The sequence below is a fragment of the Drosophila suzukii genome, chromosome 3 (genome assembly GCF_043229965.1).
Source record: "Drosophila suzukii chromosome 3, CBGP_Dsuzu_IsoJpt1.0, whole genome shotgun sequence".
In the NCBI taxonomy this organism is placed as follows: domain Eukaryota; kingdom Metazoa; phylum Arthropoda; class Insecta; order Diptera; family Drosophilidae; genus Drosophila; species Drosophila suzukii.
This window is the reverse complement of record NC_092082.1, coordinates 81529431-81548344: the sequence shown is the minus strand read 5'-3', so window position 1 is coordinate 81548344 and position 18914 is coordinate 81529431. Positions and strand designations below refer to the sequence as shown.

The 18914-nt window shown below is 46.1% G+C and overlaps 5 protein-coding genes and 1 long non-coding RNA gene across 11 annotated transcripts; 2 read left to right on the top strand and 4 right to left on the bottom strand.

Annotated features, from left to right (window-relative positions):
* Positions 1-191: 191 nt before the first annotated feature.
* Positions 192-3677, bottom strand: LOC118877713 (uncharacterized). 3 transcript variants are annotated; one of them, XR_011603986.1, is made up of 3 exons: positions 1757-1898; positions 941-1039; positions 192-846 (listed from the first exon to the last, which is right to left on the bottom strand). It is a non-coding gene; the product is annotated as an uncharacterized lncRNA (long non-coding RNA). The 3 variants fall into 3 exon arrangements; XR_011603984.1 differs by having other exon boundaries at positions 193-846; positions 1718-1859; XR_011603985.1 differs by lacking the exon at positions 1757-1898 and adding an exon at positions 2869-3677 and having other exon boundaries at positions 194-846.
* mrt (martik) lies at positions 1825-6979 on the top strand. Of its 3 annotated transcripts, none has more exons than XM_017088267.4 (3): positions 1825-1976; positions 3969-4819; positions 5152-6979. In XM_017088267.4, the coding sequence occupies exons 2-3, from the start codon at positions 4018-4020 to the stop codon at positions 6648-6650; spliced, it is 2301 nt and encodes a 766-aa protein (XP_016943756.4). In that variant the 5' UTR covers positions 1825-1976; positions 3969-4017; the 3' UTR covers positions 6651-6979. The 3 variants fall into 3 exon arrangements, with proteins under 3 accessions (XP_016943756.4, XP_065722957.2, XP_065722958.2); XM_065866885.2 differs by lacking the exon at positions 1825-1976 and adding an exon at positions 2212-2229; XM_065866886.2 differs by lacking the exon at positions 1825-1976 and adding an exon at positions 2503-2520.
* Positions 6980-7042: 63 nt separating this feature from the next.
* LOC108020168 (cysteine-rich hydrophobic domain-containing protein 2) lies at positions 7043-8863 on the bottom strand. Its single transcript, XM_017088269.4, has 3 exons — positions 8643-8863; positions 7658-7868; positions 7043-7599 (listed from the first exon to the last, which is right to left on the bottom strand). Exons 1-3 carry the CDS (start codon positions 8768-8770, stop codon positions 7432-7434), a joined length of 507 nt encoding a protein of 168 aa, XP_016943758.3. The 5' UTR covers positions 8771-8863; the 3' UTR covers positions 7043-7431.
* A 976-nt stretch (positions 8864-9839) lies between these two features.
* On the bottom strand, positions 9840-10705 carry LOC108020153 (short coiled-coil protein B). The gene is made up of 2 exons (XM_017088254.4): positions 10530-10705; positions 9840-10447 (listed from the first exon to the last, which is right to left on the bottom strand). Exons 1-2 carry the CDS (start codon positions 10582-10584, stop codon positions 10095-10097), a joined length of 408 nt encoding a protein of 135 aa, XP_016943743.3. The 5' UTR covers positions 10585-10705; the 3' UTR covers positions 9840-10094.
* A 456-nt stretch (positions 10706-11161) lies between these two features.
* Positions 11162-18046, top strand: l(3)mbt (lethal (3) malignant brain tumor). Of its 2 annotated transcripts, XM_017088264.4 has the most exons (5): positions 11162-11405; positions 11472-11575; positions 12219-13287; positions 13954-15639; positions 15706-18046. In XM_017088264.4, the coding sequence occupies exons 3-5, from the start codon at positions 12648-12650 to the stop codon at positions 17862-17864; spliced, it is 4485 nt and encodes a 1494-aa protein (XP_016943753.4). In that variant the 5' UTR covers positions 11162-11405; positions 11472-11575; positions 12219-12647; the 3' UTR covers positions 17865-18046. The 2 variants fall into 2 exon arrangements, with proteins under 2 accessions (XP_016943753.4, XP_065722956.2); XM_065866884.2 differs by lacking the exons at positions 11162-11405; positions 11472-11575; positions 12219-13287 and adding an exon at positions 13448-13588.
* Positions 17951-18895, bottom strand: LOC108020165 (uncharacterized). Its single transcript, XM_017088266.4, has 2 exons — positions 18434-18895; positions 17951-18377 (listed from the first exon to the last, which is right to left on the bottom strand). The coding sequence occupies exons 1-2, from the start codon at positions 18893-18895 to the stop codon at positions 18060-18062; spliced, it is 780 nt and encodes a 259-aa protein (XP_016943755.4). The 3' UTR covers positions 17951-18059.
* Between the last annotated feature and the right edge of the window lie 19 nt (positions 18896-18914).

The window sequence follows — 18914 nt, the reverse complement described above, 5'->3', positions numbered from 1 at the left end:
GAAAATAGTGTTTTATTGTTATTGTTACAATTTTGACATGGTTTAGTATTATTTTTAGCTTTTAAGTCATTGAATGAAAACGCTCCTATTTAACATGGTACGAAAAATAAATTAAAACGGACCAACAAATATAGGCATTTATATGCCAGAATATAATATTTCGAAAACTGAATTACGAGCTAAAAAAAAACTGACTGATACAGACACTTTTTTAATATTTATGTGTTACTTTTACAACAATGAATTTATTATTTGTTTTTAAATTCCAAATTACAAGCAGCTGTTGCCGTTGGACGAGGATCTAAAGTTTAAGAATGCAGTGTTCCTTTTAAATAAAATCCCAGTAAGAGAAACCCTAAAGCTACAAAAATATAAATCGTGCCTCTTGTGTTAAGAGTAAATTTCAAAGCAGCTGCTTTAATTTTTGCGAGTAAGTGTGTTTTAAGACTTTGTTCCCTTCAATTAATCAGAACTATTTATTCAAAGTTCGATATGATAAAGACATAAGGCTTGTGTTTGTGTTCTACATTTCATTGCTTGAAAGCGTTGTATTGGCTTTCCATTCATTTATTTGCTATATAATGCAGATAAATCGTGCGGAATTTCCCTTCGAACTCGTGCGATGCGTAATTTGTGCAGATGCTAAAAAAGAATGTTTTCCGCGTTTTCCCAGCGCCTCTGCCGCTTGCTTATCCGTTCTCATCCATGGAGAAGAGCTAGAGTTTTTCCTGTTCTGGCTTCGAGTTCGAAAGCCTCCAAGTTCCCCGCAGCACGCTCTTTCCGCTCAATACTTGTAAATCTAGTTTCTGAGCATCTGCCGCCCGAAAACTTAAAGGAAGCGAAGCTCTAAATGGGAATTTATTTTTTAACAAGTATTCAGCAGGTCACCCATTTACTGTTGTACATGGGTATTGTTTTCCGAAAAGGGGTAGTTTCTCACCTGTATCAAGGATTCCCAAAACCATACCCACAGGGTTAAGCAGAAATATTGTTTACCACATCGTATCGGTTTTACAGTAGACACTCGATGACCAGAACTCTGAAATTTAATATCAATGTAATTTGATATCACAGCTTATTACAGAAGAAAACATGTTTTAACAGTTTGGAGCGATTGTTTACGTTCGCCTTACTTAAACTGGGTGCCAAAAGTATATTTACTTTGGGTATAAAAATGTTTATATCGTTTATTTTTAATTCTATATATTTGTTTTTAAAAATGCTTAACAAAAAAAATCAAACACAATCTACAATTTGTGTGGTGGCCCACAAACTGGTTTAAAACTGTATTGACATTTGCTCAACACTTTCGAATTCGATTCGACACATGAGAGACCAACTTTCCTGAGCTAAAGATAATCTTTATCATAAAAATTAAAGATAATCAGAATCTTTCTGTTTGCTCTTCATCATTTCATTTTAATAGTGAATGGCAGTGAACAAGCGAAATACAGAACTTGAAAAATCATTATACTCGATTTCAACATGTGTATACTACATTAAAACTGTAGCTTTTCTGTTGTTTTTGTATGTGTGTGCGCGAACCCATAAATTTATATATTCCCCGAAATAACCCCGTTCTTAAAAAAAGAGCGAAATAAAAACGTAAATGGCAGCGAAAGAAGAAAAAGGCAAAATAAAAAATAATAGGCAACTGTCTCTCCGGCAATCTCTCGCAATCTCAAAAACAACTAGCGACCATAACCATTATTTGTACCTTCCGAATACGAATATATAGATGTACATATGTACGTACATAACGCCGAAGCGCACACGCACACAGCCCCAGGTGACCGCCTATAAGTGTATATAGTTGGGTTTTTGTAGGCCCGTTCGTCGCTTTTTCGAGTTTTGAAATTAGTATTGAAATCGTCGTTAAAGGCGACGGTCTGCCTCAAATTTCGAACGCTTAAAAACGGTTGATTCGGCTCTCTCTCTCTGTCATTTCACTGCTGTCTCTCGCGCCGCTCTCTCTGGTAAGTGTACGTGTGTGTGAGTGTGTTTGCAAGGTGTTGCTTTGGAAATGAAATAGTTCAAGTCAAGTCGAATTATTTTAAACTTATTGGCTGGCATGTGCATTAAAATAACAGCACTAGCCATTAACTGATTAGTGAAAAGTACGACAAGTCATTTGTCAATGGACACAGTTCAGTTTCAAAGAAAAGTCGAAAGTTACGTTATGTTCTTTTTCTTGAAAAATTCTCAACTGCACATAATAAGCGTAAATTCGTGAGTGTCTCTTTTGTGCGTGTGTGTGGGTGAGCCGAGCTCTCTGAGCGCAAAACAGAATTGGTTTGCTCTCACAGAAACACATCCCCCCCTCCCCTCCCCCTCACCAATCCCCTTCCTATACCTCTATCAGCTTATTATCGTATCTTTTGCATTACAGTGCTCAGAGTAGATTTAAATTAAGTTGGCAATTACATTTCCGCTCTGGTATATCGCGGTTAGAGTGCAATTCCGGAATGTATTAGTTAATTGAGCGGTGTTATTTGAAAAACCCTCTTTGGAAGACATGTGGTATGATATGATATGATATATCATTCTCAAAATCGTTTGTTCAAACAACCCCCGACCACTGTGCCAATCTTGAGACGTCGCTGGAAAATTACTCAAATTTTGAGATTCAATTCTAGTTTCAACCCGCCGCTCGGGAACCCGAACCCGAAACCGAAACCTAAACATTATATTTATCCCCCACTTCATTCATTATTCGTTCTTCATTCCATGCGTAACTTTCTCAATTGTACGATGCGTAATCGCTTCTTAAAATTCGTATTCCTACGCTTTATTCAACGCTATCTTGTTTACTTGCATTTGGAAATCACTATCTCGAAAATGTTCTGTTATTGAGTGTGTTCCACTTGCCTCGCTTCACTTTGTCAGTGTATCTGTGTGCGGGAGAGTGTGTTTTTTACGTTTTCTTTTTGCGGCCATTATTCGTTTTGAAATAATCAAAATCGATAAAAAATATATATATTTCCTCGGTTTAGATTTGTAAGCTCTTTTCGTGTATATTTGCCTACGGTGAGCGTGTCGGTGTGCTGCCACTTTTCATGGGTTTCGGTTTTGGAATGTGTTAAACAGTTGGAAACACGTCAACTTCACACAAGCAAATGTGTATATGACAGTCAATATCAAGTTGGTGGTGGATTCTGAAGACGAAAACCGAAAACCGAAAGATAACCGAATCCACGATTGCCACTTTTGACACAAAAAGTCCAAAACTGGATTTTTTCTCGTTGGCACACAGCCATCTCTTTTTTTTACAAGCTGCCAGTGAATATCGGGTGGGTTGAGTATCCAAGGCGAGTGGGAAGCTGATACTCTGATTGGAAAATCAAAATTAGTGTTTAAAACCACTAAGATAGTGACATTTTGGAAACTAATAGGGATGCCACATGTTTTGTTAGGTTTAAAACAGTCATAACTTCCTATAGTGAAACACCTGTTATTTCATTACAAGATTTATATAACATCAAGTTATACCATTGTGTTTTGAGTTTTGAAATAAATCTGAGCATACTTTTAGAGGACATATAAACGTACAGTCCAAATTCCATTTCCAAACACAATCTCCCATTCAAAAAGTTCAAGCTGTGGAATCTTTGAGTTATGGAAGTACGACAGAATATTTATCTGTAAACTGTTCGTTTTTAATATACAGGCAGATATTGACATTCTGGGCAGTTCTGGATAAAAGTTATCGTCCTACTTGTATAAGGTCTCTATCGGTTCTGTTTGGAACTATGGCAAAAATTAAGCTTATTTTTTTTTGAATTATCTGTCCTAGCGATAGTCTGTTATTTCAATGACAAGTGTTCCGATGTCTTAAACCTGAACCATTTTCGAAGTTTTCCAAAACTGGTTTTGACTTCGGATGTCAAACCATTTCTCAATATTTTGTGAAGATTTCCAAGAATATTTTCAAAACTAATTTCGGAATATTTCCCCCCTTTTTTTCACAGTTGCAGGGACTGCAAATTCCAGGAAGAGTGAACTACCAACGTCACATCCATGTTAATGCCACGTTATCTGGGCCTGAACGATAGCTCCTCGTCGTCTGGCAGCCACGGACCTGCAGGAGCCCCCAGTAGCTCCTCTTCCCCGCCGACAACGGTGGCCGCCCACACGAAGATGCGGCTACTGAGCAAAGTGGAGCACAACATGCGTCAGAGCCAAGGTCACATCCAGAGCCAGCCGAGCGGCCAGGACATCAACCACCTCCTGCACACGGCCTCCACGGGCAACGGAGTGGTGGGCGATGTCGACGGACTGCTGACGCCCATGCGCATTAAGGCGCATTTGTCGCCACCCTACTCCGCCAGCAGTTCCGGCAAGAGCGAGACCCTCAGCTCGAGCTCTCGGCCGGAACGCAACCTGTGGAGCCGGGCCGAAATGCTGGAGATGCTGAGCATCATGCAGAATCTGAATGCCCTGGAGCAGCTAAACGACCGGAACATGAAGAGCGAGCACGTCTTCCGGCAGATCGAGGAGGTGATGCGCAGCAAGGGCTATGTGAAGAAGTCCAGCATCCAGATTTGGACCAAGTGGAAGTTCCTCAAGTCCACATACAACACCACAACGCGCCACGGAACGGGTATACCCAAGGTGGTGCCGGAGGAGGTCTACCGCGTCCTCTGCCGAATGCTAAGCGACTCAAATCACAGCGGCAATATCAACGGCAGTCTCAGCGAGTGCGGCAACTCAATGGACAGTTCCAAGACAGCTGGCGACGATAAGGAGGACATCCTCGGCGTGGAGCATCCCATATTCGGCTTTCGACTGGGACCCATCAAACCGGAGCCAATTGATACAGGTTAGTATAGTGTTATAAATACAAATACCATTGAAAAACCAAAACTACAGAAAATGAAGTTCAAGAAACTCATAAATCTGACGTAAGTCATATTAATATTAAAGAAATGCTGATAACTAGAGTCTTTCAAAATTATCTAAAAAGGCCTTAAAAATCTTAAAATAACCATGTGATAAAAAAAACAACAGAAAACATTTGTATTTATAGATTTCCGTAGAAAAAAAACCTTGGTTAGTTGATCAATTTTTTATCGTGATTTCCTAGAACCGATAACACGTTAAATTCCCAATAAAATGTTTATTATTGAATGCGAACTTCTTTTTGCCTTTCAGGGTATGAGACGCCTCAGAAGCCGGACATGGTGTCCGAACCCGATCTGGAGGCCTTTGACTACGAGGCCGGGAGCTCCCAAGCGGACAACGCCGAGCAGGAGGACGTGCCTCACATGCCGTTTATAGTATCCGTGAAACACGAACCCGACATGGACCTGGGCATGGACACCACCAATACACCGCCGCCCACGGCGCCAGCCTCTCCGTCGCCGCCTCCAGTGGCGCTGGATGAGACCGACGACGAGAGCGTCTACTCATCCACGCCGGTCGCTCCTCCTCCCCTGCGCGTGGCCTCCTTTGCCAAGGACGAGCAGCGACGACCCACGCATGGCATCCTGCAGATCGATCGCCCACCGCCGACACTAACCAAGATGGGCCAACAGTTGGCCAGTCCGGGCCAGATGAGTCGATCCGTGCCGCTCCAGAGCACCAGCAGCATTAACTTTGTGCATCCGCACAGCAAGCTTATGTTGCCGCGCAAGCAGAATCCGAATGCCAGCCAACAGGGGTTGCGTCTGCCCAGGGACATCAGTGTCCAGCCGACGGGCATGCGCATGAAGACGGTGCCCATGCGGGATACGGGCTACTCTCTGCGGCCGGATCGCATGATCCCCGACATTGATCAGTCTCTGTCCAGTCCCCCGCAGTCGCCGTCCCCAATGGCTGCTCTCTTGAGCCGCGGTCCGCCGCCCAAGTATCCGATGGCTGGGCAACAAGCGGGTGCCTCCACCAGCAGACAGGCTCACATGATGTCGTCCCACCAGTTGACACCGCTACAGCACCAGCAGCTCCAGCCGCGGAAGCGTCGTCTGGGTCAAAGTCCGGTCATGGGCATGCCTGTGCCGGTGAAGCTGCAGCGCAGTTCCAATATGTACGAGTCGACGCCGAAGGGCATCCGATCCCAGCCGGGGACGAGCGAGGAAAGCAAAAAGAAGACCAGCGAAGAGGAGTCGAAGCAGCGCAAGAAGCGACAAGAGGAGCTCTTCGCCAAGGAGCTCAGCCAATTGGCAACTGCCATGCGGTCGGCCCAAAAGGAGATGCTGCAGGACTTCTTCGTGCAGCAGAAGGAGATCGCACGGCGGGAGCATGACTTCCAGATGAAGCAGGACACGATGGTGATGCGGGCACTGCGCAAACAAACGGACGCGTTGCTGAAAACAGCCAACGAACTGGTTAATGGAACTTCAGAGGCAGCTAAAATGGAACCCGACGATAAGGACGGTGTCATTCCCGAAACTCAGATGCAATTTGAGCCAGAAACCGAGCTGAAAGCTCCAGAAAGCGAAGAGGATGGAGGTGGGGAAGCTGATGATGATGTGGAGGAAACAATGGGAGAAGATGAAGATGATGAGGATGATAACGATGAGGAAGAGGATGAAGACGACGACGACGACGACGATGATGATGAAGAAAACGGCGGCGATGATAGTGACCTGGAAATGTCCACTCTGGCCATGACCGAGGGCTCCAACAACGTTGAAGTCATTAGCGAAGATTAGTAGTTGGCTTTCCCCAACAACCTACAACATCTCCAAGTATTACCCCAAAAATACAAACACCATTGTTAATACCGATTCATTCCAATCGCATTCCTTAAGCTATATATACTATATATATTCCTAGAGCCAGACCCGCGCATTGTTAAAAGACTTGATTATATTTAAGCATTAATACATAAATGAAACCTAAAGTAAATTAAAATGTATTTATTGTTCATCGACCGTCTATGCCCCAAAGTGCTGTAAAGTTATTGAAACCACAAAATACTTAGGTAACCATATGATATATATCAAAATATATATGTACCTTGTACAATAACAGAACAAAATTCGATTTCTGACGGGATGGGAAGGGGGATCAAAACATTCAGATAAAACACTTCGTTTGTAAATAAATTGTAATTTCCTATCAAGAAATGTATTTAATAATATTGCGTTAGATTGAAAAACAAATTAGAATATACAGCTAAACAAAATCAGGGAAAGTAGAGCGCCCTAAAGTTACGAGAAATCAATCTTACTGGCTAGTGTTTTTGCAAAAATTAGTTTTAAACCGAACATTAAATAGTACTAGCTTAAAATGACAATCTGCGAGTGCACTAAATTAGGTAATGTGTGCTGTGCCTGCCTGTCCTATGGATTAGTGTACTCTCTGTCTACTCGCTGCCGATTAGCACGATCCGTAAACGCCTAAAGCAAAGTGTTAGCAGCTAGTGTTTATTTTACAATTACCATTACGACCCCGCGATACCGTGCCCACGCCCCGCTCCCTGGCCGGCACTTAGTCGGGCCGATAGATAGGCGTTTTGGGTATAAATTCAATTAAAATAACATACTCCATCATGGAATTGGAATCACATTGTTGCTTATGCAGTCGCCAGTGCAGGCCCAGCTTATGATATAGATGATTATTCTCCCATTCGAACAGCTTGTCCAGTGTGAGTTGTGTCTGCAAGGGATTACGTTAGGATTATAAGATCTTGACAAACTTTTCTGATTAATCTTACGCGTTTGCTAAGACAGATGACGGGCCAGAGGGAGCAGCCGAGCGTGCAGCAGCAGCAGACGCAGCCGCAAAATAGCCACTTGACGTTGACGGGCAGGGATTTCTTCAGCACTCCATTGATCCGGCCCACCGTCGCCTTGAACTCCTCGGGAGCCACTCGGGACAGCAGACCGCAGGGGAACTCCGCATTAAAGCGGTTGCTCAGGCCAAATCTGTGAATGTGTACGGAAAAAGAGCTGAATTAGTATGGGTAATTGGCGTGCAGTGCAATTATTCTGCCCTGACTCATCTCTTATGCAACCTATGTAATTGACAGCTGGGCCACGCCACCTTCCCGAAAAATGGGGTCAAACGGTATCAATACCAAAGTAGGGCCTATGTCGAAATTAGGTAAAGGTAACCTTGAACTACATTTTAGCTATGTACAGAGAGCAATTGCAATAGTCGATGCTAGCAAAACACACCTAGCTGCAGATGAAATAGTATCACTTAATTTAAATAGTATGAGGTGTTTCTCGTGTTAATTTTCTTCAGGGTGCAAAAGTCCCTTAAGTGAATGTACATTAAAGAGTTCTTCATGGAAACCATTCAATAATATAATTAAAATTGGACAATGTTAGTTCAAACATAAGCAAATATTCTATAAAACTATATATAATCACCCTTACTTCACGATAATTATTTGGAATTTAAACCGCATACAAGCCTTATAGACATTGTGCGGCTTAAAAACATCAATATGCTGATTATTATGGAAAGATTCCCCTATTTCTACCTTTTTAATACACGATGCTTTCAATTAGATCTTTCTTTCAATATTCTGTTGCTTAAAAGTCTGTATGATTCACCATCGACACATGCAAAGTGTTGATAGTGATATTGTCTTTCGGAATGCGGTTACACTACCCGAACTGCTCTATCTATCTGGTTTCCCACTTGTAAGCCTTATCGCTTGTTTACTGCCCCCAATCCGGAGGCCCACTTACACCGTCATGTTGCCCGCGCCGCGAATGATGATGGGCTCCTGGACGGGCGCCACCGTTTGGTCCTGGAAGTGCTCCAGATCGTCCAGCTGCTCATCCTCGTAGATGGCGTCAAAGTCGGAGAAGGACATGGTTTTGTGTGTTGTTGGTTGTGCGTGATTTGAGAGGCCGATGCGCTGGAGTGACGTTGAAACGGATGACGAGGTGACCAGGGGGAACAGAGAAGAGCAGCGGGCGCTCCAGCTGTGCCGTGTGGGAGGTCAAAACATGTTGCCGTCTGCCCTCGCTGGCGGGGATTGGATGGAGTTCCTTTTGGAGCCGGAGCTGTCTTTCAGTTAACAGATTGACGAGGCTGCTTCCGCCATAAAATAATCGACGTCGACGTCGTTGTCAGCGTTCCCCAGCGATGCGATTATGACGTCTGGCTTCCTCTGTTGACGCAAATGCGTGGGTGGAGCGGGCGGTTGACGGGGGGGTGGTGATGGGTGGCATTCAAAATAAAGTGCATATTAAAAAATAATAAATGCAGCGTGTGCTTGTGTGCGGGGGCGCTTTACAACACTGGCCACCGTCTGTTGTTGTTGCTTTTCTCTGCGAATGAAAGACAGCATTCCAAAAACAAAGAACTGTTTGTTTTTCTTCAATAGCTACTAAAATGGTATTTTCCCACTTAAATAAACAACTTAAGCAACAACAATAAAGGGGCCAATGTTTTGTTTTTCCCCACGCACACCTTCACAAAAGGCACCAAAACACACACACACACGCACCTCTTGCAGCGTATTTCGCAATCACTTTTCTTGCAGGTTAAGTTGTTTTCGTGCTGGCCCGCGATGTTTCTTTACTTTTTCTGTGTTTTCCGACAGTTTTCTATTAATTCCGAGCAGCGCCTACGGACTTTAAAACGCTTTCTACGTTTTCCGAATACGAAATTCGCTGCTGAATTTGTTGTTGCACGACCAACACGAACAGCTGGCCGACCAAGGCTGCCAGACTGTAGCACAGGTGGCAGCCCCAATTCAAACCTTTATTTTTAGGGTTTCTTTTTGTTTATTATCTATCTACATACATTTATTTAGTGCATATAAAATAAAGCACTCTTACTTATATTATCTATTTCTTTTGCGGAACGAGTTATTCCTTGATTTCTACAAACAGCTGGCTGTCCAGGGTTGCCAGCCCTTTTCCGTTTTTAAATCCTTTAATTGCGATGGGGTATATTATTGATTTATTAATTATCTATATAAATAAATTACTTTTATGTATAAAATACATAGCGCGCCATAAGCTTAAGCCTAAACAAAGACAAATTCGACGAGTGGGCAACTGAAATAACATTGCAATAGCTTAATTTCGAGTGTTATAGATTAAAATATAGCTCTAGCGTGAACGTGAAGGCATATTTGAGATGGTTTTTGGTTTCCAGTTCCAATGGATTGGTGGGTTATGAGAAGGTTACTTCTTCTTGGCCGCACTGGGACTGGTGGACTGGAACACCGAGGACGCGGACATCAGGTTCTCAATGTACTGGCCAAGCACCTGGTTCTCGGAGCGCAGCTTGAGATTCTCCTCCTTGACGGAATCGACGCGCTGCGATAGGTCGTCCAAAGTGTTCTGGAGCTCCAGAACCTGTGTGATGAGGCGGGCCTTCTCCTCCCGGTCGTCCTGGGCCATTTCCATGGCCTCCAGCGAATTGTGAGAAGAATCCGGCGTGGAGCTGCGGTTGGTGAAGGAGGAGCGCAGCGAGTCCATGGATCTGCCATTGGGCATTCGAACCGCCGTCGAGGGCTCGTCGTCCGGAATAACAACTGTTTGTTTTTTTTGGGGAGGAACAACAATTGATAACATCATCATTTTCGACTCCACCCACACCCAATGAATTTTACTCACCCTGTGGATCCTCGTCCATGTTGGGAATGCTGTCGTCGTTGTTTAACAGGGACATGACTGGCAGTGTTTAAATACCCTTGTAATTGCTTAAAACTTTTATTCAATTAACTTTTGCCAAATTTCTCAAATTGACACGAAAAAAGAAACTACCACTGCGAAGTTAGGCAACACTGTTTGCGGGCGCTGCCGTTGTTTTTTAAGGGGCGCACTTTGCAACACTAACGAAGTTTAAAGTGAAGAAGAAGCAGCAGCATTTTGTAATCTTTAAACAAATATTTTAAAGAAAGTTGGCTAGTAAGTGAATAACTAAAAATTTCATTAATATTATAATCAAAAAACATGTTGCCTTGTAAGTATTACAAAAAGGTTACCGCCTTTCTTAGGTTTTAAGCTACTTTCCGTGGGAGGGTGTTTGGTAACTTATAACACCTAGGATGATTGGTAATGGTTATAATTTAAGCATTTTAAGCTTATCTTTAACACTTTTCAGTGGCAAACTGTAACACCCGTCTAAGACAACCATTTGCTGCCGTTTTATTTCCGCCTTTTCAAAATAACTGACATCAGGCGCACACAGGTCGGATACCAGAGTTGCCACCTGAGCCGTTCGATCATAAAAATTAAAATACACACATCGCATTCACATGCTTTTGCAGTTTTTAATATTGCTGGACTTCCGTTTTGGAAGGAGTGCGGATTTCCCCGAGCGCCGACTTAATTAGTTCAGTCTATGAACCTGGTGAAAAGTGTGCGGGAATCGTTTAGATTTTTCGCCCATGGCAGTGAGCATTCGCTTTTGCCCACAAATTTACGAGGTCGAACGAGCATTTAACACCCTCGCAACAACATTTCGGTTCAATCAAACGGATAAAGCAGGTAAGCGTATTTATGTCCCTTAATTTGACATTCGTGACCTGACATCCCGTGGGTCTGTCATTTCAGACGTGTCCTGCAAGCGGACAGCATCGCGTATCCACTATATCCTGGTTTCCGCCTCCTCCGAGGCTGTACATTTCGCTCCGCGGGCAAAAGGGAACTTCTTGAGGGTAAGTCAACAGTTGGATTCTGGGACCTGGAGGTCCAGGCGTTCAGAAAGTGGAAAATCTAGAGCCTTTGGCACTATGACTACATAAATCCCTGCCCGTGTTCATCCGCGAACCAAGATAAGAGGTTTACAATGTTCTTGTGACATTGGATTGGCCACTACGTAACATTGGCCAGGAAGATCGGATTGGGGATTGCCATAATGGGTCAACGAAAATGTCGTCTGCAGGTATATAAAGCCCTTAGGGTTAAAAATAGGAGCAGGTCATTTTTGAGATAACATAAATCTTCGTACAGCATAACTAAAAATGGTATCAAAATTTCAATATGTATTCAGTGTGACCGTAGGTGGGCAACGGAAATTCGCCGAATGGCCGCGGGGTACTGTCAAAAAGGGGAGAGAAACATAATAAAACAGATCTAGCAATACAAGTAAATAACTTAAGTATAGAATTTAACATCGTTATTCGATATATATTTCCTGTTTGGTTTGACAAAGGGCTTTGTTTTTCATAACCATCATACAAAGTTAAATAGAACTGGTACCTGTTAAGGTTTTAAGAACCCTAAACTGTTAAAGTTTTACAACAATTTCAAGAAAACACTTTAAACACCTAAATTAAACCTAATTTAACACCTTTTCAGGAAAATAACAAACCGAAGTAACCGTAAATATTTAAAAAAGACTCGCCAATCTGCGCATTAAATAATACCACCAGTTGGTATATTATCAAGAAGAGAAATACACACGAGACGCGCGAAAAAAATAAATTTAATTCGAAAACTTTAAAAGCAGTGTGAATTTGAAAAACGTAAAAAGCGAATGTCAAAAGAGAAAATAAATCACAATTGAAGCGATAAAGGAACTGACAAATCGAAAAAGATTTGAGTGACAGAGGGGAATACAAAAAAAATACTAACCCCAGTGCAGAGTGTAAAATGCCAAAAACTTTTGTGCGCCTCAACGTACAAAAATTGTAAAGACGCGAAAACACGGTGGAGAATACAAATTCTCAATTTCCGTTTCGAAAATAAAAAATAAAATAAGATACATAATAAGATTGGAAATCGAAAATGCTGCCCCTTTCGTTGGCCACCGCGGAGGCCAAGCAGCTGCAGCGCGAGTTGTCCATCTCGGTGTCGCCCGCGAGTGGAGGAGCAACTGCAACCTCTGCCCACAATGGAGGCGTCTCCGTCTCCGGCGGAAACGGCAATAGCCTGCTCACACTGGCTCCGCGCAAGGAGGAGCTGCGCTTCCTGCCCCTCGCCTCCATGGGCGGCAACAAGACCTGCAACATCACCATCAGCAATGTCCATACTCCCATGAAATCCAAACTGACGGCGGTGAACATTGTGCCAAATATCTTAAAGACCCCTGCAGGAGGAGGATCTTCCAGTGTCGCAGGTGGACCTGCTCCCCTGTTCCAGCTAGTTCCTTCGGCCAGCAATCCCAGCCAGCCATTGGTGGCTATTTTGGCACCCAATCGCAAGACCACGCTGCTCGGAGGAACTTCATCCAATCCCCAGCCAGTGGTGATTCGCTCCGGAACACCTTTGAACAAAAACAGCCTGACCATTCATAGCAATGGCATGGCCACCATGACACCCCTGGGAGCAGGAGCAATAGGGTCAGGATCAGGAGCTGGAGGAACCACTGCAGGAGCACCCATAACGCTAGTGGCCAAAACAGAGCTTCCACAGAAATTGCAAGCGGGTGAGTAGGGTTTCCCCCTCCCAAGTTACATAAGTTATTATAAAGTGGGTTTCCCCAAACAAGAAGAGATCCCGATATCCAATGCAATCTGGAAAATGGAAAATGGGAAATGGGCAATACTAAACCGTGTAGGTATGCGTGCGTGTGTGTGTTTCTGTGTTTGCGGGGCAATCTTTATAGTTTACTTTCGTTGTTCACATTGCTCTGCGGGTTTAGTTTTTAGTTGTTGTTCGACTGCTGCACATTTCATAACACCAAATTAATAGGGTTCGTGTGCGTGTGCCATTTTCCATTTTCGGATGTAAGTTCAGCTAAATAGAGTTCCATTCTGTATTAACAGGGGTGAGAGACACCAAAGATTGAGTGGAAAAAATTTAAAAGAATTGATTACTCTTTTTCCTATATATGCTGGTTTTATCAATAGCAATATGCAAAAGGCGGGGTGCCAACGAACAAACAACAAAAAAAAACCATAAACGACAGTGATGATGACGATCAGGTTTTTGCAGCTGCAATAAGAGGAGAAGATTTTTGGATAGGCGGGGGGTTCAGTGGAGGATCGGATCGGATCGTATTGGATCGCCTTCGGGTGACTAATTAAAGAAAAGTCATTGCTAATTTGTATCTCTCTGTGTTCTCTCGTTTTTTTTTCTTTTCAACTGACAGCACCTGTCCAGATTCCCAGTTCTACGGGTCCGGCACAAATCTCCTTGCTGGCCAATCCCCTCAAGCCACGTGCGCCATACATACTCAGCAAGGTGGCGGTGGACAAGCTGCGTCTAAAGTTCAACCAGGTGAAGAACAATCCCAATTCGCTCGTTCTCCACAAGGCCAATCATGTGAAGAAGCTGGTGCCCATGGCAAACAGCGCTGGCGAGGATAAGACCAGGACCTCCCAGAACAACAACAACAATAACAATACTCCTAGCCAGCTAAAGGCACTTGTTCCGGCTAAAGCCATGCCCATAGCTTCGGAGGAGCTGCCTACCAACAACAACATGAGCCTGATTAAGTCCAAACCGGTGGCCATGAAGGCAGTGCCGCTGCCCAGCCAGGATATGCCCACTCTACAGGCAGTTGCAAAGGCCACCACACCCACGGAGGAGGAAAAGGCCAAGCCCACACCAAAGCCCACTCCCAAGCCCACTCCCAAGCCGACTCCTAAGCCGACTTCTAAAACCACAACTAAGCCCACTCCCAAACCGGTTGAGATAGCCCAGAATGGTCCAACTAAGGAGGCAAAGGAGCCTGTCCAGCTGCAGAAACCAGAGAAAAAGGAAGCTCCGCCACTCCAGCCAGCTGTGGCCAAGGAAGTACCACAGTCACAGCCGGCAGTGGCCAAGGAACCGCCACCATCCCAGCCAGCTGTGCCCAAGGAATCACCCAAGCTGCAGCGCTCCAAGTCCTTTGTGGCCATCAAGCCCTCATCTCCAGTGGCCAACAACGAGCGACGCCACTCGGTGGCCATTATGGCTAAGGAGGTGGATGTGATCGAGCAGCCCAGTGCTCCCATCGAGACCATCACCATAGACGATGACGAAGAGAGCGAGGAGGATGAGGAGCAGCAGCAGCAGCAACAGCAGCAGCAGCAGAAGCAGAAAAAGGAGAAGCCCAAGCAGAAGGAGATCATAATGCCAGTTTTGCCCGCAGGAATAACCATTTCCACCACCAGCAGATCGGCTGCCAAGCCGAAACCCGTCAGAAAGAACTCCTCTGTGACGACAATCTCCTCCCGTACCAGCGGCAGCTCGTCCAATAGCAGCGATGTGGAGGAGATTAGTCCTCCGGCCAAGAGAATCGAGGAAGAGCTGAGTATACTTCCGGGGATAAGCATCATAAAGGCGGAATCCCTGCCGCTGACCAAGGAGGACTTTGAGCGCTCCCTGCGCTGTGATGAGCAGCTGCCACGCACTCCGCCCAAGTCGTCCTTTTCAGCCTCCTCGAGCGGCTCTAATACTTCGGACACGCCATCGCCGCCTAAAATCGCCGACCCAATGCAATCACGTCCATCTGTGAAGAATGGAAAGAGATCCTACGACCATGATGTGGTCGCACCTCCTGGCATAAAGGCCAGTTCGCTTAAGAAAAACATGATGCAGAACCTGGGTATGCTGAAGTGGCGAGGCCAGCAGCCGGCCAATTTGCAGAACTCCACGATCCGTTTCGAGCTGAATCAGTTCAACCTGCTCCAGATAAATGAGCGGTGTCAGCCACGTCAAGGACCAGCTGCTTATTTTGAGCGGGCTCTTTATGATCGTCCTGGCAGAAGGCCCTCGGGAAGCATCCATCCACTGCTCTACCTATGCCAGCGTTGCAACTGCCACGGACCTGCCGCCGACTTTCTGGCACCACGTGAGTAATGAATGGATTGTCGAAGGATTTCAAATCATCATCATCAAATATTCTCTTATCCCTTAGATTACTGCTCCGTGTTCTGTGTGCGCCGTGCCCAGAAACGTCGTCTGCCGCAGAATAACCAAAAGGATAGCAAGATGAGCCGCACCCAAGGGGACCAGACAGCTGGAAGCGTGCCAGAACATAAGCCTCAGGCCAACCATTACAAGTCCCAATCGAAATCTCTGGCTGCCATACAGGAACAGCTGCAGCAGCGTTCCAAGGAGAAGGCTCGGAAACCCTTCCGCTGGAGCGAGTACCTCAAAACCAAGGGCAAGGATGTGGCAGCGCCCATCCACCTCTTCCTCAACCCGTTCCCCATCAGCCCCAATTGTTTCGAGCGCGGCATGAAGCTGGAGGCTATCGATCCGGAGAACTGCTCGCTATTCTGCGTGTGCAGCATTGTGGATGTGCGTGGCTATCGGCTGAAGCTTAGTTTCGATGGGTACTCCTCCATGTACGACTTCTGGGTGAATGCCGACTCTCAGGACATCTTTCCGCCTGGATGGTGCGATGAGACAGCCCGAGTTCTGCAGGCGCCCAAGGATTACAACTCGGAGCGCTTCAGCTGGAGTCGCTACCTGGTGAAGACTGGTGGAAAGGCGGCACCGAGGGCGCTCTTTGCGCACCTGAACATGCAATCGCAGACGGGAGTTCGCAATGGATTCGCCGTGGGCATGCATCTGGAGGCGGAGGATCTGAACGACACGGGGAAGATCTGTGTGGCCACAGTAACGGATATTCTGGACGAGCGCATTCGCGTCCACTTCGATGGCTGGGACGATTGCTACGACCTGTGGGTCCACGTCAGCTCACCGTACATCCATCCATGCGGCTGGCACGAGGGTCGCCAGCAGTTGATCGTTCCGCCGGAGCGCCAGAAGTCGGCCTTCAATTGGGACGACTACATATCAGAGGTCGGAGGAACAGCTGCCTCGAAGGAGCTGTTCACACCTCGTCAGCCCATGGAGTACCAGGCGCGCATGAAGCTGGAGGTGGTGGACCAGCGCAATCCCTGCCTGATTCGCCCGGCCACAGTGGTGACGCGGAAGGGCTACCGCGTTCAACTTCACCTGGACTGCTGGCCAACGGAGTACTACTTCTGGCTGGAGGACGACAGTCCGGACCTGCATCCCATCGGCTGGTGTGAGGCCACCTCGCACGACCTCGAGACTCCGCCTGGCTATCTGCAGACCAAGCCTCTGATGCCCTGCGACGTGGAGGGATGTCGTGGCTATGGCAACGCCAAGCGTTTCAACCTCAATGTCCATGCTCTGCGGGATTGCTGTCCGTATGCGCCGGAGAATTGGCGCCAATGGCGCTCCAAGACGGTGAAGCCACCGCGTGTTGCGCCCGAACAGATCAGGCGGGGATGGGCTAAGAAACCAAAGCGAGCCAGTTCGGAAGCCAAGCCTGCCATTAAGGATGAGGTCCAGCCGGAGATTTCCCAGCAGAAGCCCGAAGTTAAGGCGGAAGCCAAGCGAAAGACGTCGCCGCCACGTCAAGAGAAGGTTGTGAAAAAGCAGAAGAAGGATGCGGAGCAGCTTCCCGATGAGCGTTCCCTAGCCATAGCCAAGTCCTTTGTGGAAGACTACGGACCACAGTTCCTACAAAACTATCGCCTCTGGCAGCGGAACAGCTCCTTCGACTTGGATCAGGTGCGCACCAATCCGCTGCACTGGACGAACTGGGATGTGTACGAGTACATAGAGCGCGCCCTGAACTCCGTGGACATTGCCAGGTCTATCTTCGAACAGGACATCGATGGTAGGGCCCTGCTCATGCTGGGTCGAAATGATCTGGACAAGTACCTGAAGCTCAAGGTGGGCCCGGCCGTGAAGCTCTACTCTCTGATTGTCAATCTGCGCATCGCGGTGGTCTGCAAGTTTGAGACCAACACCACCGGTCTGGCGATCAATGCGGATGCGGCGACACAAAAGGAGAAGCAGAAGGAGGAGCCACTTCCTGCCAAGAAGCAGGAGCAGCCCCAAAGCAATGGCTACAAGATGGAGCACGATCGGGAGTTCTCCGAGAGCGGGGACGATGAGGACGTAGTGCTGGACAGCGACGACTTCCTTAGCGTCAAGCCAAGCAGTCTGGTAATTGACGAGGACGCCGATGGTGATGGCGATGTGGTGATGGTGCCGCTGGAAGTGCGCATGCCCATGAGCACGGCTTCCTAGGGTTACAGATTCCAGGCAACCACCTTCCGTTAATTGATTTGTAAGATTATTTTGTTGCACCGGCCTCGGCCCAAGTCGGGTATTAATATTATCTATAGTATTTATTCTATAAGCCGATCCGAATTCGATTATGTTTGTTTTCCCCTTATCATTCAATAAATGATCCCTCTAGACATGTAAAACTCTCTACAAAGATTACTTCTTGTAGATCGATGTATCGGAGCCTATTTCCCGAGTTGCATATTCCTCCTCTTCGGGCACGACTATGGATCCATCTATCTCGAAGAGAACATTGTCGAACATTTGGGTCACCTCCACGAAAATCCGGAACTGCTCCATGTTGTCGTAGCGCAGGTTGTTCACCACCTGGTAGTTCTTTAGGGACTCTAATAGTTCGTGATCCGAAAGGACTCCTTCTTTTTTGAGGATTATCATAAGAGCCTTGAGTTCCTTGACATTTAACTTGAGGAACGACTTGTCCTTGGTGACTTGAGTGGCTATGGGTAGGATTTTCTGGAAGGGATTTAAATTAATAAAATGAAAAGAAAACAAAGTAATGATTTTCCCACCTTCGACACAAGATCCATTAATTCCGGGAGGTTGTGCTCACTGGCCAGATGGAAGACCTGTAAAACCACCTCCATGGGCCATTCCTGGTGAGCCAATTTATCGATGTAGCATTCTATGAAGTCCAGCATCTTGTATTTCTCGGCCAGGAACATGAGGTCACCACACATATTGATGGTGACCGCATTGCAGACCTCATACGTGTAGATATAGAGGAGCAGGGCTTCGTAGGCGGTGGGTGAGGCGTCCTCCACGCTGATCACTGCCTTGTTCTTCTGGAACTCGGGATCCCTGATCAGCCGCTCAAATTCCTCGGAGACGGAGACCAGCATTACCTGGTGGCACTTGAAGATTCGCTGGCAGCGCTTGCCCTTGCCCGCCTTATCCGGATACCAGACATGGAGCTCACAGTCCGACTTTTGGCCATTGCGGAGCAGATCCAGACGACGTAGTTTACAGTTCATAGTGACTGGAGATTTTTTG